This window comes from Mercenaria mercenaria, chromosome 11 (assembly GCF_021730395.1).
Source record: "Mercenaria mercenaria strain notata chromosome 11, MADL_Memer_1, whole genome shotgun sequence".
Lineage (NCBI taxonomy): Eukaryota > Metazoa > Mollusca > Bivalvia > Venerida > Veneridae > Mercenaria > Mercenaria mercenaria.
The window spans coordinates 77,178,363-77,205,033 of record NC_069371.1 but is presented as its reverse complement, the minus strand read 5'-3'; the positions used below and the strand labels follow the sequence as shown (position 1 = coordinate 77,205,033).

Genomic DNA, 26,671 nt, shown 5'->3' with positions numbered 1-26,671 from the left:
TCTTTAGCATCGCCAGATCTAAAATTGAATTAATATCCGGATTTTAGTACATAACGCTACACTAAGACTTTTTTTTTAATAACATAGGGCAAACCCAATCTGGTCAAGACATAGTATTAAACTAATATATAAGTTCACTGAGCTTAAAATGTGTTACTATAGATTGTGCCCCATTAACCGTTTGAAACTCCCTATTGTTTTTATACTGACCATTCGGAGGCCCTACCGTGTTCTGTATGTTGCAAGAGTTTACGTGTATACATAAATCATGTACACATCCATACAAACACGTACTGCTATAGGGTTGCAATTGGAGGGAGATGCGTTCTTGGGATGTGGCTCTGCCTGATGCATTTTCACCCTTTTTTGTTTATGACTAAACCTCATTTTGACCCGCCCGCTTAGCTCAGTAGGGAGAGCGCTGATCTGAGGATCGCGGGGTCGCGAGTTCGATCCTCGGGCGGGCCATATGTCCTTCGTGACGATTTGATAAAAGGCATTGTGTCTGAAATCATTCCTCCTCCGCCTCTGATCCATGTGAGGAAGTTGGCAGTTACTTGTGGAGAATAGGTTTGTACTGGTACAGAATCCAGGAACACTGGTTAGGTTAACTGCCCGCCGTTACATAACGGAAATACTGTTTATAAACGGCGTTTAACCCAACACAAAACAAAACAAACAAAACTATTTTGCATAAGCTGTACAAATCACTCCTTCTATATTTCCTGAAAGTTTTTATCATCCATGTTCTTCATTCTATTCATTTTTACAATACGAATTAAAATGAATAAGAATCATAGTTTAATTGTCTTTGTCAATATCATTATATGCTAATAATGCTAAATAGATTTCATATGATAAAATGAAATAATAAAAACGGTACGCCTTTTTTGCTGTGGAACTGATAAAAATTGTTTATAACACACGTTTGTTTCAGTCAGTGCACTTCTTTATGTGGCATGTCTTCAAATCCGTGTCGTCCATTGATGCATGTTCCTGTACAGGCAAGCTCTGAGATTCCGGCTTGGATTTACTATCCCGTGCACGTGTGCTGAGTTCACCCCTGACCTCGGGCAACGGTGCTGCTCTTGTCAGGGTAATATCGCTCATACTCTTTGAAAAACTCGTCACCCGAAGCGTTCGGCTTAATTCTGGTCGTACAACTCCACCAGACATTAACGTTTTATCAGATGTATTTGTAGTGAGATTAGGAGATTCGTTTTCTTTAAGAGTTTTGTTCGGTCTACTTGGCGCCACATTCTCATTTTCTTCGTGGCGCACCGGCCCTTCAGATTCAAATCTATTTGCATTACTTTCAGGCAATGTTGTTGCGTTCTGGTTAACAAGTGTTGCTTCTCTGTCAACATGGTGACGGTCATCGCATACTGGCTGTACATCAGTGGATACCAGATTTAGTGGCAGGTACCCAGAATGTTGCAGAAAATCTAACTCTTCAAACATGTGTTTCTCTTTCAGTACACATGCCACTGCTTCTAGGAGATATTTTGGAGTAAGCTTTTCTTGAAGTTTGAAAAATACTTCCTCTACAGTCGATCCAGTGCAGCTGTACTTTAATCTGAAAAACAAATTAAATAACTAGTGCTATAAGTTGAAATTGTGTTAAATTTCAGAACAATTATTATGACAGGAAGTAATAAAGTTTCATATAGCGTTAGTATTAGGGGATGGAAGGGTAATTGACAAAACAATAAAATAAAAGCACAAAGAAATGTATGTTCATGAAGAATCGATGTAGAAGAAGTGAAATTCAAAGAACATCTTAGTGGTTTACTTCCTTATAGCTCTTTCAACATTACTTAACGAAGTAATTGTTTTCCAAAGAAAGTTTCAAACTTGATTCCTTTTAACATTTGTAAGTTATACATGTAGTTGTGTCAAAATTCAGAACAATTATGACAGGAAGTAAGAAAAAGTTTCATATGGCCGGAAGAATAATTCACATAACAATCAAGAAAACAAAGAAATATATGTTCGTGAAGTATTCGATTTAGAATTAGCGAAACCCAAAGAATATCCCAGTGGTTTATTTCCTTATAGATCTTTTAACATATCTAACAAAGTAATTGTTTTCCAATGAAACTTTCCTTGTCCAGCTGATCTTTTTAACTTCTGTCAAGTATAGAATACTTATCTTATCTTTAAGTATTATTATTACAAAAATAATCTTTCATGATATGTAAATCATTTATTTGTTGTTTTGTTTTTGTCTGATTTAACGTCACACCTACAAAAATTATAGGTCATATGGCGACTTTCCAGCTTTTCGTGGAGATGTAGGACCCCAGGTGCCACCCCCTCCCCCGAGCAATAATTTTGGCACAGTTAGGTACATTGGGTCGAACCTCTGACCTTTCGCAAGCCAGCTATGCGTCTTCCTCTGTCCCTAACATGAAAGAATTTTACAACACAGCGCTGAGGACAAGCGATTCAAACTAAGCGACCTTATCCGCTCGGCCAAGAAGAACCCCCTAATATATTTTTAGATATTACTTCACATTTCATAAGATTGTTACAGAATGTCACAGGCAAGATCAAACTGACTGTGGACATAGTATTGCTCTCATATACAGTTTACGACTATCTGTCTATATTTGAGCAAATGCTAAACGGTATAAATTATATTCTATTTGTATATGGTGAAACAGCATGTACATACTGTAAGGATCCTAAGATCGCATTCCTTTTCTCTGGAGATAGTCCTCCGGACAGATACTCTTTCAGTCCTTGGACATTTCTCGCATTGAAGCTTTCCTGGATATATAAAAGATACAGCAATGTAATTATTGCAGCAACAAATGTTTTACAGATGGATGACTACGACTAAATGAAACAAGTTGAAAACAATAGACTTCACCACTTGGTAGTGTTTACATGGAAAAATGAATACTCGGCTTCAAATCTTCATGTCTAAATAACAGTTTGGTAAGATATGCAAGATAGCAGACTCTTGGCGCAGATGCTGTCAGGAAATAACATGATTATACGGTAAAGTGGAGTACCATGATTATATGGTAAAGTGGAGTACCATGATTATATGGTAAAGTGGAGTACCATGATTATATGGTGCAGTGGAGTACCATGATTATATGGTAAAGTGGAGTACCATGATTATATGGTAAAGTGGAGTACCATGATTATATGGTACAGTGGAGTACCATGATTATATGGTAAAGTGGAGTACCATGATTATATGGTACAGTGGAGTACCATGATTATATGGTAAAGTGGAATACATGGTAAAGTGAGTACCATGATTATATGGTAAAGTGGGTACCATGATTATATGTACAGTGGAGTACCATGATAATGGTAAATGGAGTACCATGATTATATGGTACAGTGGAGTACCATGATTATATGGTAAAGTGAATACATGGTAAGTGAGTACCATGATTATATGGTAAAGTGGTGTACCATGATTATATGGTAAAGTGGAGTACCATGATTATATGGTAAGGTAAAGTGGTGTACCATGATTATATGGTAAAGTGGAGTACCATGATTATATGGTAAAGTGGAGTACCATGAGGTCTATATTAAGCAACATTAGCAACCCCAAAAGTATCTGCCTAGTTGCGTTTTAGCTTCCAACAGATCTCATAGATTTTACGGTCTAAACATCTGATTACTGACAAAAATGGGCTATGCCATAAAGACACAGTTGCATAAAATAAAGAACATATTGAAACAAGAGCTCGTAGACACAAAATGCCCCCCTTGATGCATTCATTAATTGCACAAGGAACAGAAATTATTTGGTCACTGTACACAAAAGTTCTAATGTTCTGGGTCAATGTGACCTTGACCTTTGCCCTATTGACGTCCAAATCAATAGAGGTCATCTCCTGGTCATGATTAACCTCCCTATCAACTTTCACGATCCTAGGCCCAAGCAGGGGCCTCCGTGGCCGAGTGGTTAAGGTCGCTGACTTCAAATCACTTGCCCCTCATCGATGTGGGTTCGAGCCTCACTCGAGGCGTTGAATTCTTCATGTGAGGAAGCCATCCAGCTGGCTTACGGAAGGTCGGTGGTTCTACTCAGGTGCCCGCTCGTGATGAAATCATGCACGGAGGGGCACCTGGGGTCTTCCACCACCATCAAAGCTGGAAAGTCGCCATATGACCTCTCATGTGTCGGTGCGACGTTAAATCCAAAAAAATAGGCCCAAGCATTCTCAAGTTATTATCTGAAAATGGTTTAACTGTTCATGACTAACCTCCCTATCAATTTTCATGATCCTAGGCCCAAGTGTTCTTGAGTTATCGTCTGGAAACCGTTTAACTGTTCCGGGTCACTGTGACCTTGACCTTTGACCTACTGACCTCTAAATCAATAGGGGTCATCTGCTGATCATGATCAACCTCCCTATCAACTTTCACGATCCTAGGCCAAAGCATTCTCAAGTTTTTGTCAAGAAACGTTTTAAATGTTCCGGGTCATTGTGACCTTGACCTTTAAACTACAGACCTCAAATCTATAAGGGTCATCTGTGGTCATGATAAACCTCCCTATCACCTTTCGTGATCCTAGGCCCAAGCGTTCTTGAGTTAACATCCTGAAATCATTTAAATGTTCCGGGTCACTGTGACCTTGACCTTTTACCTACTGACCTCAAAATCTATAGGGGTCATCTGCTGCTCATAACTTATGTCCCTATCAACTTTCATGATCCTAGGCCGAAGCATTCTTGAGTTCGTTTATCTATTCCGGGTCACTGTGACCTTGACCTTTGATCTACTGATCTCAAAATCAATAGGGGTTATCTGCTGGTTATGACCAACTTCCTTATAAACTTTCATGATCCTGGGCCCAAGCGTTCTTGAATTATCATCCGGAAACGGATTGGTCTACATACCGACAGACCGACCGACATCTGCAAAACAATATAACCCTCATTCTTCGAAGGAGGGCGTAAAATAGTGACGATTACGAGAAATTATTTTAGCGCCAATGCGGCCATTATATAGCGCAGTGTTCGAAGATGACTATGAAATGACAGACAGGCAACAATTACAATTGGTGGTGATTGCATAATGATTAACATAACAGTGGGACATAGAACTTCTTGATCATACCTCAATCGGGTACCTGTCTTCCTGTCTTAGCTGTAACTCGTCAATAACGATACGGTTTGGTGTCGTTCCATCCCTGGTTTGGACATCAATATCAACAATGCATTGGAAAGTGTAATTGGGAATTACACCTTCAGCGTTTGTCATAAACCATTCTATGGCGTGTGGTATATCATGCTCGGGTAAGTGGCAAGAATTACAATTTTTACATTTTTCTGCGATGTGGTAAAGCTCGACCGTCTGAAATATTGTAGAAAACAAACATTTACTGGAGATGAATTAACTAGATAGCAGATTACTTCAAAATTAAATAGCAGCTGTTTTATGACATATGAAACTTCTTTATAATTTTGTCCCGGTGTCTCATCCATATTTTAATATTCTTATGTAAGAAATAATTATTTTCAAAGTGCAATCTAGCAGATTTTCAGGACAAATTTAAAATATAGACACTAAGTTGAAGACGAAATAGCTAAATAACGGGGTAAAGTTGTGATAAAAAGTAATTTTACCGAAAGAACTACATTAAAACTACTTTATATTGTAGAGCTATTAGGAATCAGTAACGGTTAAATAGAACAATTATATCGAACAATGAAAATACAAGTACCTGGTTTTCGTCATAAATCGGGTTCGTATCTCCTGGATACAATTTGTGTATCCACTGTGTGCAATGACTTTCCGTAGGTGTTATAGAAAATTGTATGACGTCATCTTCTTTAAGTACTACAGGTAACTTTAGCAGCATTTCTTTCTTCAGCACCCTTCCCTCAGCGCTTTCATTTGTAAACATTCTCTAATAAAATATACAAAACATGTCCAAACATGAGATAATATGAAGTTTCAAAAGCGTTTTGGTCACAAATAAGTAGACAACATGTTTATGCCAATCAGTTGCATTCAAGATACGTACCAATATTTCCAGTTGCAAAAGAGTATGCCCTATTTTTAAGTTTGTAGTGTTTCCTTTGAAATTCAGATATTATACATACAATCAAAGCAAAAGTCAAGCGCTCGTCCTGTGAATAATATTCCTTCTCTAAATAATCACCACGAAAAAATGTAAATACCCCTGTATTATGTTCTCCTCGTTTAAATGGGTCAACCGTGTTGTTGTACTTATAAATTAAACTGGCCCGTTTATAGGTTGGTCAGGGCTACGGACATACGATATGTATTGTATTTTGTCATTATTTTGAGCATGGATCCCCTTCAGTTTGGAACCGTCCATGTTTACAAACACGTTTGTTTATTTCATGATTAGTAAAAACTTTAATGTGTGAATTCTCAATGTAAATACATCTTTATAATGTAGATAACACGATGTAAAAACCACACCATAATGCAAGCATCTCAATGTAAATACCTCAGTATATATACAATGTAAATATCTATGTAAATTCCTCGAAGTAAATACTTTTCTAACACAAATACCTCAATGCAAATATCTGTCTAAAATGTAAATAACTCGATGTGAATACATTAGTATAAATACCTCACTATAATGTAAATAAGCTTATGTAAATACTTCTGTGTAAAAAGCTCTCTACATTAACATTCCTCAAAGTGAATAATGTAAATACCTCAATGCAAATATCTCTCTATAAGATAAATACAATGCAAATATCTCTCTATAATGTAAATATCTCAATGCAAATATCTCTCTATAAGATAAATACAATGCAAATATCTCTCTTTAATGTAAATATCTCAATGCAAATATCTCTCTATAAGATAAATACAATGCAAATATCTCTCTATCATGTAAATATCTCTCTATACTGTAAATACTTCAATAAAAACATCTTATTATACTGTAAATACCTCAATGAAAACATCTCATTACACTGTAAATACCTCAATGCAAGTATCTCTCTTTAATGTAAATACACAATACCTCTCTATAATCTGCAAACTTCATCAGCTCATCTGCAATGTAGATCATAACACGCACTTCATGTCGCAGAGGATTTGTGAAGCGCTTGTACGAACCAAACAAGAAACTTCTCAGTCGCAATGGCCGGTGTCTGCAGGTTGTGCAATAAAACCCAGAAAAGGATTTCGTGTATACATACACAAAGGAATCTACAAATAGATATTTGCGAAATATTCAATTAGGACTGGACATTCATCTTTAAAATATAATTCAAAGCATGAAAACGACATATATAGAATATAAACTGCCCAAAGTAATTAGGCATCAACAAAACATTACATCACTTAGAAAAGAGAAATGAAAATGCATTTCATTAATTTCTCTCGTCTTTTGAAAGTGAAAGGCTAATATGGTAAAGAGTAGCAATACTGGATCAATGAATGTATGCAAGATTTTACAGAAAACAACTCGGATGAGCTGGCGTCGGAAACAATATTGTTACCAGGAAGCCAAATTTATAACTTTTTCAAAGTGAGACAAGTCTGTTTGAGAATCTTTGCGAGAAATTGTAACTCGGTACCTTTAAGAATGTAAAATACGTCGACATCCTCATTCATCTTCCCTTGTCGTGGTACATCTATCGACTTAACGACCGTATTCAGTCCTTCATCCGACTGAAACTTCCGAACTTTCAGATCAGCCGGTGAGCCAATGAATGGAATTATGACAACGGCGTAATCTGGAAGAAGTCCATACCCCGTCAGTGCGTATTCTGCTACAGGGGAGGCAATTCTCTCATCATCGTTTAGTCCCAGCTTCCTCCGTAACGGCGATAGTGTATCAAAACTTGTGCAGTTCACTTCCACTTGGTTATGTCTCAGTATACTTTGAGGTAAAGTCATTTTAACATCAGAGTTGGGCATTTGAGCCGTCGCATTTGACATTCCGAGAAGAAAATTATGCTCAAATGGTTTTCCAAAAATCGTTCTGCGATTGGACTCTTTTTCTGGAGATGTCTGCGTGAACGTGTCCTTAAAATGATTACTCAGCACATTTTCGTTGGGGATTTTATTAGACTTAGCAATGTTCGAAATGATATCTTTTTCAAGAAGTGTTCGTGTTTCATTTGGAAGATCATCATCAACTGATATTTGAACTGTGGGACTACTATTTTCAGCGGAAAATCTGTTAATCGTGTCAACTGCGGGTCTACTATTTTCAGGGATAAATATGTTTGTCATGTCATTATTTATTCTGATGCTCCGAGTATATGGCATATTCCGATCAGTATCAAGTACTGATGCTTCAGGTTGGTTATTGTCTCGTTGTACCGGTGCATACTCTGCTCTATTATTTAACTTCGGTTTGCCAGAACAACGTTTTTTCTTGTAACACATACAAATAAATCCTAGGACAGCTACGATGCTCACACCAACTGACGCTGAAATAAATATAAACAATAATATCCTATTTGACATAAATAAAACACGATTAAAGTTTCGTAACTACAATCGGCAATTTCCGTGCGATTACGTAAACTCCGTCTGTGATTTCGGCATCCTTCGGCTATAACAGAAAATTAATTTTCAAAAACAACCGAAGAATGCCGAAATTGCATACACAGAATACGTAAACGAACGGGAATTGCCGAATGTCATTACGGGTCAACTATCGCATATGAAGGCATACAGACACTAAACTGAAAAATGGTAGAAAAAAATGGTATCGCATAATGGCGGATTCAAATAGTCCTCAGTTTGTTTGTTTTTTTTTTTGCTCTGTGGACTATTTTCCTTATTTTCTTTGCATTTTTTGCTAAAATCACATGACAGATCTATGCTTGACATGTAGGTAGCATTTTCATAATGAAATAATAACATGACAGAATATGTCATGGAAACTTAGATCATACACGACCACTACAATTTAGGGTCTCATTTTTAAGCTGATTTTGCAGTTTGACTGAAATATTTTTCTTGCATCAAACATGACCCCAACTTTTCTTTTTATTTTTATTCAGCACTGACAATATTCTTCAAGAAATGTAAGGTACAGACATTTAAAATGGGCCCAGATGTGTGCTGCGGCCATTGGAAATATGTCTATTTTATATAGGATAAAGAAGAACAGCTATTTAGTGTGTTGTAACCTATGAATAAATTCCACGACATACATAAATTAACAAGTAACATTTACAAAGTGCTAATTTAATTAATACTTAGTAATCATACAAAATATAAGAAAGTAAAATACAAATTTTACCTTGACATGAATTAAGCTATATACTAAGACATAGTTTTTACTAAACCAAGAGCCATATTTACGGTCTATCCGACAGAAATTCCAAACAAAACCCAAGCTGCACAACTACACATGCTGTATAATATTCCTACATGGTTTCAGTACTCTTGGTCAAATATTTTGAACGTAAATGCAACACAAAATTTTAAGCACTTTATATGTGTGTTTTTCACTAAGTCAAGGATAAGGAAAATTGTTTTTTTCATTACTTATTAAGTAATCAAGATATTTTGATAATTCAAAAGGTTTCAAGATCTTTCGGATGACGTTTAACCCTTATCATGCTGGACACGACACTGTTCGCCATTCAGTCAGTATCTTTTTGGTAAGCACCCTTTTTAACAGTTAATGGCACTGTCCAAATTTAAAGATGGACAAGTTCATTATAGAAATTTAGCTGGATAAGGGTTAAAGAGAAATCAAGAAAACACCTTGTTACGGAAAAGGTTGATCAAGCTGTAGTGTACATAGACCATATATTAAAATAACAAGGACACAAGGATAAATATCCAACAGGGAAAGTCACGTTCCAAAAACGCAACCTCCCCAACAGCCAGCAACCCAATTCGCGGACGTGCACAAGACTAACGTACACACACACTCGCATACAAAGCAAACACAAGAGGACAAAACGAACAAAAAAAGGAACGCAGCGGAACTCCAATTTGGAACGGTCAGTGGCAAAAACACCACTGGGGAGCTTAAACTGGTTTATGCTGCACCTTATCTCACTCTTTTCCCCAACCATGTTCCAAAGACACAGGACAGTGCAAATAAAAGGCATCCTGTTACAACATACCTGGAGGGATTATAGTTACGACGATTTGGCTGTTAGATTTTTGATTATTGTCAATATCACTTTCAACCATGGTTGATAAATCATCATTATTGTCGTCATTACCATCCGCTTTTGTCTCTTCAGAAACATTAAGCAGAGCTGTAATATAAACGTGAATATAACATCATATAAATAGTGAAAAGACTCAGAATATGCAAGCATACTGTTTCAGTAAAGGAGCCTCGGTTTCACCTTATCAATGTATAAGTACTCAAGCTGGAACTACTTCTTTTGCAATTTTTATAAGCGTAAATTGAATGTTTAACATCTAAGGAACTTTATATACGGAAATCCTACATGATGTTATTTTGTCCAAATATAAAATAAAGTAGTTTGTTTACCAGTATTTGATAACGAGTGTGAGGAAACATTTTATTCAGATAACTCTGTCTAATAGGTGAGAAATACACAATAATACTGTTATAAGTATAAATCATAGAATCTAGACTACTAGCGTCAAGTATCCCCTACTTCCATATTACCACTATGTGTCACACAATATCTTCTAGTAAGTGGTGACTGAAATTTATGTCGCCAAAATGTACACTTACTAACCGGCAAGCCATTCATTGTCTTATCACATATCATCAGAAATAAACTTACGTACTTTTTTCTTTTCTTTTTTTAAATTTTAGCCAAGAAAATTGAAATATAGAACGGTCAATATCACGAGCTATTTGCCAGCAATTTATCTGAGTCGTGATATAATTATTGAAAAAATGTCTAACCTGTTTGTGTCGTAATAGATTTATTTGTTATCTCTTTGTTCAGGCAGTCGTGTTTTTCGTTATCCATAACTCGCCGTCCACAACAGCCGGTGTTATTTCCATATTTCTTAGATCTGACCTGAAACGCAATAACTACTAGTATATACATGGCTGATAATGTGACGGGCTGTTCAATGTGAGGGTGTTTTGAACTTCGAACTATCAGACTTAAGTTTGATTGGTAAAGAGTAAGTTCGGCCGACTTGGTCGCAGAAACTAACAATGTTGGAAGAACTTGGTCATTTGTTTTAACTATTTTGAGACAGTTGTTTTTGTACTGTATACAATTCGTAATAACACAAACACTCTCTGTCTCGACATTTTTTAAGTTTAAAAGAGAGATTTGCTACAACGAATAAAAAATAACATTGATAATAAGTAAGTGATAGTCCCCGTCTTGACAGACTGAAAACAGACAGACTTTCAAAATCAAATTTATGCAGATTCTTTTACAAATATATATTTCGTGTTTTTAAATCAGGATCGTTTGTGCTTTTGTGACGTAGAGCCTTACCCGTCCATCGCAACATATTCCTAAGGATTCGTTGAAAACAGGGAGAACAGTATCATTCACACACTTGTAACAGTCCATATGAAAGCTCGTATCTTTGCAACATTCACCTGAAACAAAGTAATGTAACTCGAGGGTAAGGAGGAATAAAGCATTGTTACAACACTCCAAAATAACACATTCTAATAAGCTTGTCTCTGTTAAAACACTCTTACGCTAGAATGGCGCCACGTTAACTCGGGTGGTAATACGTCGTACAAATAATTTCACTCGGGCTGCGCCATCGTGCATTTATTACGCCCAACGTATAACCGCCCATCGTGCATAAATAGTGTTAAAGCACTCTTTTGCTGTAAATTATTCATTAAATAACGTCAGTCGAGGGTAAGGAGGGTGAATAAAGTATTGTTACAACATTCCAGTACAACACACTAACGCTACTCAAGGGTAAGGAAGAATAAGTAGTGTTATAACATTCCAATATAACACAATAACGTCACTCAATGGTAAGGAAGAATAAAGCATTGTTACAACATTCCATTACAACAAAATAACGTCACTCAAGGGTAAGGAAGAATAAAGCATTGTTACAACATTCCATTACAACAAAATAACGTCACTCAAGGGTAAGGAAGAATAAAGCATTGTTACAACATTCCAATACAACACAATAACGTCACTCAAGGGTAAGGAAGAATAAAGCATTGTTACAACATTCCAATACAACACAATAACGTCACTCAAGGGTAAGGAAGAATAAAGCATTGTTACAACATTCCAATACAACACAATAACGTTACTCTAGGGTAAGGAAGAATAAAGCATTGTTACAACATTCCCATAAAATAAAATAACGTCACTCGAGGGTAAGGAAGAATAAAGTATTGTTACAACATTCCAGTATAACACAATAACGTTACCCATGGGTAAGGAAGAATAAAACATTGTTACAACATTCCAATACAGCACAATAACGTTACTCCAGGGTAAGGAAGAATAAAGCATTGTTACAACATTCCCATAAAATAAAATAACGTCACTCGAGGGTAAGGAAGAATAAAGTATTGTTACAACATTCCAGTATAACACAATAACGTTACCCATGGGTAAGGAAGAATAAAACATTGTTACAACATTCCAATATTACTCCAGGGTAAGGAAGAATAAAGCATTGTTACAACATTCCCATAAAATAAAATAACGTCACTGAAGGGTAAGGAAGAATAAAGCATTGTTTCAACATTCCAATACAATAAAATAACGTCACTTGAGGGTAAGGAGGATGAATAAAGCATTGTTACAACATTCCAATACAACACAATAACGTTATTCAAGGGTAAAGAGGAAGAATAAAGCATTGTTACAACATTCCAATACAACACAATAACGTTATTCAAGGGTAAGGAGGAAGAATAAAGCATTGTTACAACATTCCAATACAACACAATAACGTCACCCGAGGGTAAGGAGGAAGAATAAAGCATTGTTACAACATTCCAATACAACACAATAACGTCACCCGAGGGTAAGGAGGAAGAATAAAGCATTGTTACAACATTCCCATACAACACAATAACGTCACCCGAAGGTAGGGAGGAGGAATAAAGCATTGTTACAACATTCCCATACAACACAATAACGTCACTCGAGGGTAAGGAGGCAGAATAAAGCATTGTTACAACATTCCCATACAACACAATAACGTCACTCGAGGGTAAGGAGGAAGAATAAAGCATTGTTACAACATTCCCATACAACACAATAACGTCACTCGAGGGTAAGGAGGAAGAATAAAGCATTGTTACAACATTCCAATACAACACAATAACGTCACCGAGGGTAAGGAGGAAGAATAAAGCATTATTACAAACATAATCCCATACAACAAATAACGTCACTCGAGGGTAAGGAGGAAAATAAAGCATTGTTACAACATTCCCATACAACAAAATAACGTCACTCGAGGGTAAGGAGGAAGAATAAAGCATTGTTACAACATTACCATACAACATAATAACGTCACTCGAGGGTAAGGAGGAAGAAAAAAGCATTGTTACAACATTCCCATACAACAAAATAACGTTATTCAAGGGTAAGGAGGCAGAATAAAGCATTGTTACAACATTCCAATACAACACAATAACGTCACCCGAGGGTAAGGAGGAAGAATAAAGCATTGTTACAACATTCCAATACAACACAATAACGTCACCCGAGGGTAAGGAGGAAGAATAAAGCATTGTTACAACATTCCCATACAACACAATAACGTCACTCGAGGGTAAAAAGGAGGAATAAAGCATTGTTACAACATTCCAATACAACACAACAAAGTTACTGGGGGGTAAGGAGGAGGAATAAAGTATTGTTACAACATTCCAATACAACACAATAACGTTACTCGAGGGTATGGAGGCGGAATAAAGTATTGTTACAACATTCCAATACAACACAATGCATTACTTAGGGTGAGTAGGACTAAACATTTCTAAAATATCTATAAAACAATAATGTTAAGTCAGAAGTAGAAGACTAAACTATTCTAAATATCTCTGAATACAAAAAGTTACTTGACGGGAACATCAGACTGTTTCTTCAAAATTTCACATACATAAATATTTGACGTAAACAACTATAGATATCAACGTAGGAATCCATGGTCCAGAGGTAAAATATCTTGCTCCTGAACACTGGTAGCTCCAGCCTTGCCAGTGTGAACTTATTTCATACCAGGAACTAAAATATCTGCAAAACATTTCTAATGATTACACATGCTGGACTTTCTAGTGTCTGAAATGTATCCCATAAAGACCTTCTTCTGCAACTGGGAGGCTGAAAATCATTGCATAGTTATCGCTATGTTCTGAAAGTTAAAACAATAGCTTTTGTTGCGAGTTCTGTAGCGGACATACAGCGCGACATTAGGAGCGCAATATCATTCCGCGAAGGAACGCAGTGAACTACACAAAGCAGAAGTACTAATGCGATGCTGCTACGTTCGCTGTTCCAACATCCGCTAATACTGGACGATTTTGGTCGTTTTAGAAATTTATAAATGAAATAAGTGTACTAAACCTGTTCCATTAAAAATAACTGATTAAGATACCACAAAACACCGCAAATAAAATCAGTTTGGCTATTTTCCATTTGTGGATGAAATATAACACACAGTAAGTTTACCTTTGCGGTTTTTCTTTCCGTATGCGGTTTGAATATTATTCTCACAACAGGTGTGTGTCAATGTGTTGTAGACGCTCTTTCCGCAACAAGCATCTCCCTCACTCCGATTGAATTTGTACCTGTCATAACAGCAGATTTCCGTCTCTGCGTTATATACATTACTTCCGCAGCATGACGAGCCGTCCAACTTTGAATGCAGGTGTCCGTTACAACAGGTATGTGTCCTTTCATCGTAGGTAAAGGTGCCGCAACATTTAGAGAATTCCGTTCTGGAAATAAATCTTATTTTCTAATTCCTTAAAGCATCTCGGCATTTTGCTATTCCGTCCGTTTATTTCAATTTTACTACAGTATGTTTATGTCAGATTTTTCAAAATTTCAATGTCTTTTAATAATAATTATAATACACAATGATCAATTTACTAATTTTCAACTGTGTAACTATACTGGTCAGTAATTTAGCCGTACATGTATTTTTACTTCAATAGTGAATAGCTCAGAACTAGGACAGGAAAGAACTTTATGAGCTATAGTTAAATTCAGAAGAAACTCTACTAATACCTCTACCCAGTTTTGGGTTTGTGTTTACTAGCAATATTTTAATTGTGTTAAGAAACAGAGAATACAATGTAGATAATTCTCCGTCTGTGAGCATACCTATTTTGTACTTGTTCATTACAGCAGAATTGTTGTGTATTATCGATTATCTCCCCTTTACAACACTCCTCATGCCCGGATGTTTTGTTAAATAACCCATCGCAACATATCTGAGTTTTCGTATCAAAATGCACAACTTTGAAGCCATCAAGACAATAGCCTGAAAATTATAAAAGACTTGTGATCGAATGTTTAATAAAATATTAAGGATCATATATGACAATTTCAGGATATAGTTTTAGCAAGCCTTCAACAGGTTACAACGAACAGGGCATAACAGATGGCCATCCCAGCACGTGTGTAACTATACCAGCTTGTAGATTATTTGACAAGTCTATAATTAGCGTGCAATGAGCCTCTTGTTTCGGACTGACTGGTCCAACATTTTATTTCTCAGGACACGTAAGTTTCATGGCACCTTTATTAACGCAAACGCTCGATGGCGTGTTCTCCAGGCAACCGAGATTATTTTATTGAAATGTGTGTGATTTAAATTATATAAAAATGATGGTTTTATTGAAATGCCAATAAAGATGTATCAACAATCGTTCTGTAATGCAGTATAACACACTTCATCGCTCCCACTTGAATAAAGTTAATGTGGATAGAATTATATGGCACATTTATGTATTTCATAATAAGCTATGGTACTATAGCCTACACAATATTCCTTATATATTCTATATCAAACTGACATTTTTCAAAGAGTTGCCAAACATAGTTAGACGCATTTCAGAACACAAATCCTTACCTCATTTTAAAGAGTTATGATACAAATGATTTAAAATGAAGAGAAAAGTAAGCGTTCTGTATATTCTAAGAGTAGAGTGATTTCTCTAGTCAAATTTGTTTACTGTAAATTCAAATCAAAATCAGTCAAACTGCTGTGACCTGCCAGTACTACTCATGTTAAATTGACTTTCATTTCACAAAGCACAACCTTCTCTCCCATATTTCTTCTACCAAACTATCCAAAATACGCCCCAATGAAATCTAAACAAAAAACAACTTTAATTTAGACCTCTGTACCCATGCCAAGTGCCATCACGCGACCAGACAAATGCGCACCCCCCCCCCCCCACCCCCAGGTTATATGGTGACTTTCCAGCTCTGATGGGGAGGAAGACCCCAGGTGCCCCTCCGTGCATTATTTCATCACGAGCGAACCATCGACCTTCCGTAAGCAAGCTGGATGGCTTCCTCACATGAAGTTAACGCCCCGAGTGAGACTCGAACCCACATTGGTGAGGGTAAAGTGATTTGAAGTAAGCGACCTTAATCAGATTAGTTTCGATGCCGCTTTATATAAACACCCGAATTGTACTACACACTCGTACTGGTTCAACATGTGCATTTATACTTAAATCTCTGTTTTCATGTCTCACAAATCAGTAGTGACATTTTAGTCTTTTTTAACTGATTGGGACCAGAGAAGCTACATTTTCTCCCTCTGAAAGTTAATTGGATCTCGAGGATACACTGAATATACAGACATAATCTACATTAAGGGATATAATTGAGCCGCACCATGAGAAAACCAACATAGTGGGTTTGCGACCAGCATGGATCCAGACCAGCCTGCGCATTCGCGCAGTCTGGTCAGGATCCATGCTGTTCACTTTCAAAGCCTATAGCAATTAGAGAAACCGTTAGCGAACAGCATGGATCCTGACCAGACTTCGCGGATGCGCAGACTCGTCTGGATCCATGCTGGTCGCAAACCCACTATGTCGGTTTTCCCACGGCGCGGCTCAATTAAATTCAGAACAGTTAACTTTCCCGCTAGGATGCAAGTTCGTACATACGGAAATCTATACGGATGACTTTGTTCCGAAAGGACTTCATTGTGCCAGCATGCGCCTGTACTAGGTCAGTGAGTAAGTGGTCGCATTCTTCAGTCTGAAAAATCATATACAGTATTACTTTACATTGGTTTTACATTTTAATGTAAAGAATATCATCGCGTTTACATGTTTTCATAATCAATTTAAAGTGATCGACTTTACCTGTGCAAATCTTGACATTTGTTTAAAGCAAGCCTGTTTCCGGGATGAAAGGATCAGACTGGATATTCGCCGATTTAAATTTTAAAATATCCAATATAATATTTTTTCCATTATTACTTATATTTATCAACATGAAAATATGCTTTATTAAAATCTAAAAAGGAACAATAAAAGATGAAATACATTCGAATTTCTGCAGCGCTTCAGGTATCGTCTCTCTAAGGCTTGGGCAGTCTTCCTTGACGTGTGACGCGTCATCTGCTTTTCTTCTGTACGGTTTTCTAAAACAACATTTTTTTTTATCATTATACAAGACAATTAGTGTATGGTTCGTATATACTTCATTTACAACATATTATCTAGTCGAATATTTGCGAGAATTGTATAGACACTCGTAGCTACTCTTTTGTGAATGTAGCGTGAAAAGGTTTAAGAGACAAATTATAACTGGTTATTGTTGTAGCGAAGGACACGGTTTTTATATCAATTGTATGATAGCTGGTATTTCCTAGATAAACTTCCTGTCGAGTTTCAGTTTAGACTCTAGATAGTCAAGTATTTGAACATGCATCAACTTGTTAACTAATATGTTAAAATAGCCTATTACCGAGTTAAACAATTACGTAAAGGTCATAATTATAAAGAACTTCTTTGGATATTTAACAATATCTTTTCAAGTGTATATCAAGACATTTTCCTTGAGTACACACAAGTTTCCGCCAAATCGTTTCTTTTGATCAACCCTTGTCATGCTGGACACGATTGATTCTGCATTTGCGACCAGAGTAGATCTTGATCAACCTGCACATCCGTGCAGTTTGATCATGATATGCAATGTCATTCAATCAGTATCTTTTTTGGTATGGACCCCTTTTAACGGTCAATGGTACTGTGCAAACTGAAAGGCCCATTATGGAAATTTAGTAGGGTAAGGGTTAAACGCTGTTATCATATGTTTAAGAAACAATTTTTAGGAAGCCAACTTGAGAGTGGTTCAGATGAGTGTATAGCTTTTACAATGAAAAAAAAAACTTGTGTTAGCTGAAGAAAAATATTCTTTAAGTTTATTGTAAATTCTTGTACATACTTACATCACAGTCAAATCCGAAATGGAAAAGACAGATACAGTTGCTTTGAACACGCCGCATTTTTTCCTAATACGATTTCACGCTTCATATTGTCATGCAACACTTTTCAACAAATTGTGCCTAAATTATTTACTTGTTTTCCACTACAAAGACTACAGCATTTTAATCTTTAGCCTGCTGGTGGCAAGTGATTCATGCCCTTTGCGGCCGTGCAGGCTTATCCTGGTCTGCACTGTCCGCTATTCAGTCAGTAAATTGTCAGTGAACACCCCATTGAATAAGAAGTGGCATTGTCCAAACTGAATGATGGACCAGTCCATTTTAGAAATTTAGGAGGGTAAAGAGTAAGTAATTACCATGATTTGTTATTTCTTTCATGTCGACTTTAGGACTGAGGTGCTGGATTCTGCTACTGCCGCCTAGCACTGATACGGTTTCCGGCATAATTTGCTGGAAAAAAATATTGAAAGACTGACAATTAAAACTACACGCGTAAAAGTTATATTATTTACAGCACACGTGTACTTAATAAAGTTAACGTATCAAAATGTGCCAATTACACCACGAAACAATTGCATGCTTCAATTGTAGATTCAATTACTCAGTTCCGTTTAATTAAAGTTCGTTTTTATCATACATATGTATATGCGTATATGATACATTTTCTTCTTCCTATCTGATTAATACGTCTACATGGCTTCTGTGACTTCAAATCACTTGCCCCTAGCCGATGTGGGCTCGAGCCTCACTCGGGGGCCGAGTCGGGGCGTTGAATTCCTCATGTGAGGAAGCCATCTATATAGCTGGCTTACAGAAGCTCGGTGGTTCTACCCATGTGCCCGCTCGTGATGAAACAGTGCGCGTATGGAGGGGCACCTGGAGTCTTCCTCCACCATCAAAGCTAAAAAGTCGCCATGTGACCTAAAATTTTGTCGGTGCGACGTGAAACCAGACAAAACAAACAACAACGAATAATACGTCTACACTCGCTGTGGTACATTTATTCACTATTTTATGATAAATATGATGATATATCTTTTATTGGGGGCCTCCGTGGCCGAGTGGTTAAAGTCGCTGACTTCAAATCACTTGCCCCTCATCGATGTGGGTTCGAGCCTCACTCGGGGCGTTGAATTCTTCATGTGAGGAAGCCATCCAGCTGGCTTACGGAAGGTCGGTGGTTCTACCCGGGTGCCCGCTTGTGATGAAATAATGCACGGAGGGGCACCTGCGGTCTTCCTCCACCATTAAAGCTGGAAAGTCGCCATATGACCTATCATGTGTCGGTGCGACGTTAAATCAATCAACAACATATATATATACATCTTTTATTCATTTTGTGATATTCTTAATGTATCTCATGCTATCATTATAAATTATGTACTTAGTGATATCTTAAATATGGAATATTTAAGTATATCATTAGTTATTAAGATTTTAAAGTATTCTTAAAAGTACTTTCTACTATAAAAATGACTTATTTGTTAAAGATGTTGTAAAATAGAAAACGAAATCACAAAGTTTCCAAATTCGTTGTACGATTTATTTTTGATCTATTGATATGTTGGTATTCGTAATTCATATTTATGTCAAACAATACGTATAGTATAACATAACTATCGTTTTAAAGATACTCAAAAGTGTGACTAGCCGACGTGATTTGACCGTTATTTCATTTACATACAAATTTGAACCACAACTTTCGATTTTAATGCTTCTTTGAAATACGCGGAATTTGCCGATGATAGATAGTAAAAATGTCATTAATATCATGGGCAAATTCTGAATATTTAAAAAAACAACAACATATAAATCGAAAGTTGTGGGTTATTTTTCAAATTGGAGAAATATCAGCTCGTAAAAACGGCGGCTAGATGTCTAGCCGCTTGGTACCTACATAGCCAATTTCGCCACATATGATTCTCATATGAAACGATTACCATATGAAATTCATATGCTAGTCATTCCATATGAAACTGATATAATTTTCATATGAGAATCATAAACCGATATCATATGCTTATCATATGCGGCTCTTTTTTTATGATTAGCATATGAAAGATCTCATATGAAAATCATATGATTATCATATCGGTTTCATATGTGGCGACATTGGCTGTGTGACATCCATATACTACTTATATTGTATTTTATCTAAACTTACATTTATCGTTCCGCTCCTGGATGTTCCTAGCGTAACCACAAAAATAAGCACCTTAAGCATTCTGAAACAAAAACAAAATGTAGAAAAGTAAACGTTAGTTAGTTGATACATTGGTATGCGTATGCTAAGTGCCGGTCTATTCTAAAATTATCGTACACATAATATGTATAAAGTAGGTGTTTTCCTAAGCTCCACCCTATCCCTGTTGCAGAAACAAAGTGATTATTCTAACTTATAAAGTACACGTACTACGATGTAGTTATAGAGCTACTTTCGATTTAATAATAACATGTAACCATATGAACAATAAAAGTAATGAGAAAATTATGTTACCTTTGTTTTCCTCTGTCCTCTCATATGCTGAATACGTCGATTAATTATTCGCCACCCTTTGTAAATTAAAAATGAGCTCAGAAAAAAAATAGAATAAATTCCCGACAGGAATGCATGGGGAATTTCCATATCTATTTTTAACATTCTATTTTTAAACCAAACTAAGCGGAAGTTGTAGCCCAGTTATGTTTTGGGCTTATAATATGAAACTTCTACCCAAGTTATCAGAGACTGCACCTAAATGATAAAATCAATGTCAGATTTAGGGAAGTATTGATGTCAGGATGTGTTGTTTATACATCAAAATTCTTATCCAAACTACGCGAATTTACGTATTCTAAAAGATCTATATATTAGATACGAAACTTTTTACATGTATATCACCACTTTAATAATACTGATTTGTAATGTTTGACATTCTCCCATTTCAAAAAAGAATTTAAAAATGCGACTATGTCTGGACTGCCATTAATTCGTTTATAATAGCTATTCTTCCTGGATGCGGGATTGTTCTTTACTAACGAAAGAGCTTTTAATAATTGCGATTTTTAAGGTAAAATCTCGCATTCACTAGTTTTCGTGCTATTGAATATTAAATTTCAATAGTGCATTTATCGCATAAAGATAAATAAGTTTAGTTTTGATCAGAGAGACGTACGTTTCAAAACATATATAAATAACGCTAAATAATAATATCAATGTGTGGTAAATAAGAATCACTACTCGTGTCGGTCTATTTTATTATTTAAGTAGTTATTACTTCCCTCTAAAGACACACATTACACAACAGTCGGTAGGTATATAATATGAAATTAGGTGCTACCTAAAAGGCAGAGCTCCCTGAAAAATCACAGTGCCCCTTTGAAATTGAAGGAGTGGTGTTGGAATTGTCTGGAACTAAGGATTCGTTTAGGAAGTTTATGTTCTATTAGATCTATTAAAATTATAAGATCCGAAAATATGATTTTTCTAAATGCATGTTTTAGACTGCATCAAATTTAATTCTTGACATGTGAAATATTAGTAAGATATTCTGTATATAATTAAATGAAAGTTTGATATAGATTAAAATCTGCACCAAGATAAAGAATGTAAATGTTTGGCAATAAGGACTTAATGTAAAAAGTTAATGTTTCAATTCCAAATTTAGTAGAAATTACAATTTATGTACTCCTGGAAATGACTATTGTAATTCTTTTAAATGTCATTATTGTCAAATTTTGGTTCTTTCTGAAAGGAAGAATGATTGTGTCTTACTTTCAGTCAAAAATACTGCTATAATAGACGCCTGGTATGGGAAAATTACAATCATTTACATGACTGTACAAAGCTTGTTTTAAACCCAAAGACTAGCAATTTTTAAAAGTTAATGATCAGAATTTTACCTGAGAAAAACAGAGTATGCCGAAATTCTTGAAAAACCCTGTTTATTTACTAAACTTCTAAGTTAACATTTCTATGGCTTTTTATGGTTAATCTTTTGGCACTATAAAACAGGGATGGTAGTAAGAACCTTTTTGATGTTTATTGATAATTGATCGCCGATAGTTTTTGTTTTTTAGGTAAGCTCTGGTCAGTGTTAATGCTGCCCACATAAGTGGGACTTAACATTTGTTTGAATAAAATTGAAACTAAACTTGTTTTTAACGCTAATGGATGAAATATATGCGAACGGGGAGAAGATCATTATTTGCTTTTCACAGTTCAATGCCTGTTATTTTGATTCTAAAGCTGTTTTTGTTTTTAAAGTTATGTCTACTGACTACTGCACAGGCACTACACTGGAGCCTGACATCAAAACTAAACACTTGTTAAATTTCTCATGAATGACTTTAGTTATACAATATTTTCAAAACTGATAATAATAGAAAAAAACTGAAATAAAAAAAGGAATTGAAAAAAAAAAAAATCTGGTCCAGGTGAGATTCGAACTCACGACCTCTGGTTTTCAACGTGAACTCGCTAACCACTACACCAATTGATTTATGACGTCATAATGACAAACATAAGTATATATGATAAAGTTTGGTCATGGCAACGTGAGGAAAGTCGTTTCAAAATGAAAATATTGTATTTTATTTCTTTTTTCTTCGTACAAAATGTATTTAGCTCTAATTTTTTATTATCAAACGCGCATTTACATTTTTTATTCAATATTCAAAGCAGTAAGTGAGACGCTTTTATCAACCGTAAACAGTAAGCGTCTACTGACGTCTTTACTGATTAATTACTATGTGCATAGAGCACATGAAAAAATCCGAACAACACCGATTCCAAAAAAGTACCACGAATTTTCAACTCGATAGTATACACAGTTAGATCTCTCTATTCTTTTTCTTGTTCATACGTGTAACCGTAATGCGACGCTGTCGGCGCCGCTTCGCGGCGCCGGTAGCTCTGCTATAAATATTTTACACTTCAATTATCGGTCTGGCTTTGTCGGTTGGTTACTTCGTTCTCCATGTAGTGGAGCAGCTTAGTGAGAAAATCTAAGGAAATACTTCACTTGATGATACAAGTATGAAATTTACACTAAATGTTCATCATATGTCCCAGATTCAAAAATGATCGAGGGCCATCTAAAAATCATCCATTTTCAAGATGGCCTCCAAATTTCAAAATGGCTGCCAGAATTGAGGCATTTTTCATATAATCAGGATCTGTAAAGTTCTAAAATATCATATTTGTTGGGATGTAACATGTTTTTCCCTATCAGTTCGTTCCCATAGGCTGATAGTTTTATTTTTAATATTGCCTTTTCCAAATATCGACCCATTTAAGTAGGTCGCCATCTTAAAAATGACCGCGAGACTTTTAGATAACGTTCTTATCACGGCCAAGTTTGAGTCTTCTATTTTCAGTGCTATAACCATCGACTATTGATTAGATCCTGGTCCCAGATAAACCTGAAAGCATTTTATTATGATATTGGCTGAAATAAGCTAATATGGTTTATATGGACGTCTCTTCTTTTCAATCTCTTCTCTGTTCTATCCTTCATTTCTTGCTTTGTTTCACTGAGAAACAGTCTCAAAATCATGGCAATACTGAACCACTGCTTATCAGCTGAAACAAAATCTTTAATTAAATGATATGTGTAATGATTCTATAGAATGAACTACAAACACTACAAGGGCACACTGATATAGTTCATAATGTCATGTTACTCAGCATGGGGTTCAGTGACAACTTCAACACGTATATGTATCAAAAAGACCAAAATAAATCGTATCCCATACAGCAAAATGTTAAAATATATATTGAAGGCGGTAAAAGGATAGTCCCTTGGCCTTCAAATTATAATAGTACATACTTTGTATTAACAGATACCAAATTTGAATATATCATTGTAAGTTTACGTATCTGTGCTTTTGTTTATGTTCTATTTCAAACTCTTGATAATGTCGAAAAGAAAACCTCCTAAACTATGGAATAGCTTTCTTAGATGCGTTGAAAATAAAACTAAGCTATTAAGTTTTCGTGCGGATAAAACAAGACGCATCACTAATGGTGATGAATACCCCCATACATCAGCTTATTGTCAGAGGAACAGGGTTATTGAAAATATGATACATTGCTTTGTATATTGTACAGGGAGAAAATGTACAAAGACGCACAAAAAATGGTGTGCAAAACTGTGTAAGATCTCTAAACTTCACTGCTGTACCTTAAAAAGAAGAAAGTAGGTCAAGATCAAGGTCACTGAAATACAAGTGGTTCGAATTTTATGGCAATAACTTAAAAAAAAGAAATTAAGTCAGTAGGTCAAGGTCATGGACAAGGGACCATGTAATCTGCTTTTTAATATTGTCTTTTGGCAGTTTCTGTGATATCAAGCTCCATAACCACAAATCAAATCAAGCCTGCAGTATTTTCGTTTATGTCGTGTTTGGAAACCTGTGGGTTTCCACTTTTTTATTTTATTATATCACCAAGGGTCATCAACTAGTTATACTTAACATATAAAGTATGGTAAAAAATCCAATGTAACTCTGTACGTATTTGAAACAAATAAAGGGCAACAACTTAGTCAAAATCATTTAAATGGAACGTGTTTTGCACATGCATAACTACACTTGGTACCATTGATAATAGTAATAACAAGGTGTGATAAAAGTCTGGCATACAATGATTGATAAGTAGCGCGGACATTTTTTTCTATATACATATAATTATAGAAAAAAATAATAAAGGGCTATAACTATGTAAAAAATAATTCAAATGGAACATGCTTTGCACATGTACAACTTGACTTGGTACGAACGATAACTGCAAGGTTTGATAAGCGCGGACAGAAGTTTTCCATATACATATAAAAGAAGAAAATTAAAGGACCATAACTAAGTGAAAAAATCATCCAAATGGTACCCGCTTCGCACATGGGCAACTTGGCTTTGTACTGATAATAATTACAAGGCTTGATTGAAAACTGGCAAATAATTGCTGAGAAATAGCACAGACAAATTCCGTATACAGAAGGACGAACCGGAATCCAGAATAGCCCCTAGATATCTCGGGGTATAATGATAACTGTGCAAACCAATAAAATGATCATAGCAACAAAAGGTGCCGATATTGTTTGCAATTTATATAGAAACAGAAATGCGCTTGCTCCATGTAATCACGAAGAAGCCGATAATTGTGTATTTGTTCATGCAAAGCATGCCTCATTGACAGGAAACCGAACAATTACAATTATTAGTTAGTTCTTGCTATGGCAGTGTACTGATGTTTTGTGGCTTGCTTACTTGGTCCTCACTCAGAGGCATTGCCATTGTTTCTTGCTTTTACCGGTTGCGACACTGTTTCTGCATTTGTCGACTAGGGCAAGAAATCTGCATGGCAGGAATAGAATGTTGTGAAACAGCTATAGTTCAAAGTATTTCATAGTCTCAGTGTTCCCAAATACACAATAACTGAGTAGGAAATGGATACATTGGAAAATTGTTTAGTTATATTGTATGCTCGATCAAGCACGACATGCAAGATGGATGAAGTTCGACTTGATATATTTGCCCGGAAACAAAGAGCGTATAATGCGATTCCACCAATAAAAGGTGCTCTGAAACAATTCACCAAGCGAGCAATTTTTCAGGCAGGCCATGTCTGGGGTAAAGCAGCTGTTACCATGCAGCAACTGCCGCCTCCATCAAACTTGGGATGGCTGAAGCAGAACAATGTGTGGATCCCTTATCGGATGGAATTGTCGGTTATATCAGAATGCTTCCAGCTCCTTCAAAGGTGTGGCTGCAAAAGGATTTCCTGTACTGGCAATTGCAAGTGCCACCGCTTAGGTCTGTTATGCACAATAATTTAATGTTGCAACTGTTAAGAAAATGACTAAATGCAGTATATGCATATTATTTTGTTTCGGTTAGAACACGATTTCCGATGTGCATAGTTTCATGGGTATAGTAAATCAACAGAAATAGTTTCTTAAGGTTTGCCTTATAAGAAAACGTTGCTCTTGACTGTGCAAGTGCTCACAGTGTCCTATTTCTTTATCGCCTCGTGGTTTTTATAACACGCATTTTCTAACGATCTTAATTTATTGCATTGAATGTTTTTACCATTGTTCAAAAACAAAACTGCAAGTTATAAAAACTTAAGTGTTGTGATGTCTACAGCCATGAGCTCAGTCATACAAAATTGATTACAAATTAAAAGAATATGAATACTACAGATTGATATTTTGTTCTAAACTGAAACGAAAGTGTATAAATAAAACCAACACGGGTGGTAAACGCGCAATCCAATTCCCGCTGGGAATACGCTAATATTGGGTTGCGCGACTTCCGGTGCTGGTGTTGCGCATCAATATATACAAAATCGAGGTAGGTGGGTTTTTCTTTTTGT

At 36.0% G+C, this 26,671-nt stretch overlaps 1 protein-coding gene across 1 annotated transcript; it reads right to left on the bottom strand.

Moving 5' to 3' along the window:
• Positions 1-687: 687 nt before the first annotated feature.
• On the bottom strand, positions 688-20,957 carry LOC123531472 (uncharacterized). The gene is made up of 16 exons (XM_053517805.1): positions 20,816-20,957; positions 20,483-20,543; positions 18,675-18,768; positions 17,414-17,511; positions 17,030-17,123; positions 15,225-15,384; positions 14,568-14,836; positions 11,391-11,497; positions 10,838-10,955; positions 10,071-10,208; positions 7,551-8,411; positions 6,992-7,179; positions 5,705-5,890; positions 5,098-5,334; positions 2,678-2,772; positions 688-1,576 (listed from the first exon to the last, which is right to left on the bottom strand). Exons 2-16 carry the CDS (start codon positions 20,540-20,542, stop codon positions 934-936), a joined length of 3,348 nt encoding a protein of 1,115 aa, XP_053373780.1. The 5' UTR covers position 20,543; positions 20,816-20,957; the 3' UTR covers positions 688-933.
• Positions 20,958-26,671: the final 5,714 nt, after the last annotated feature.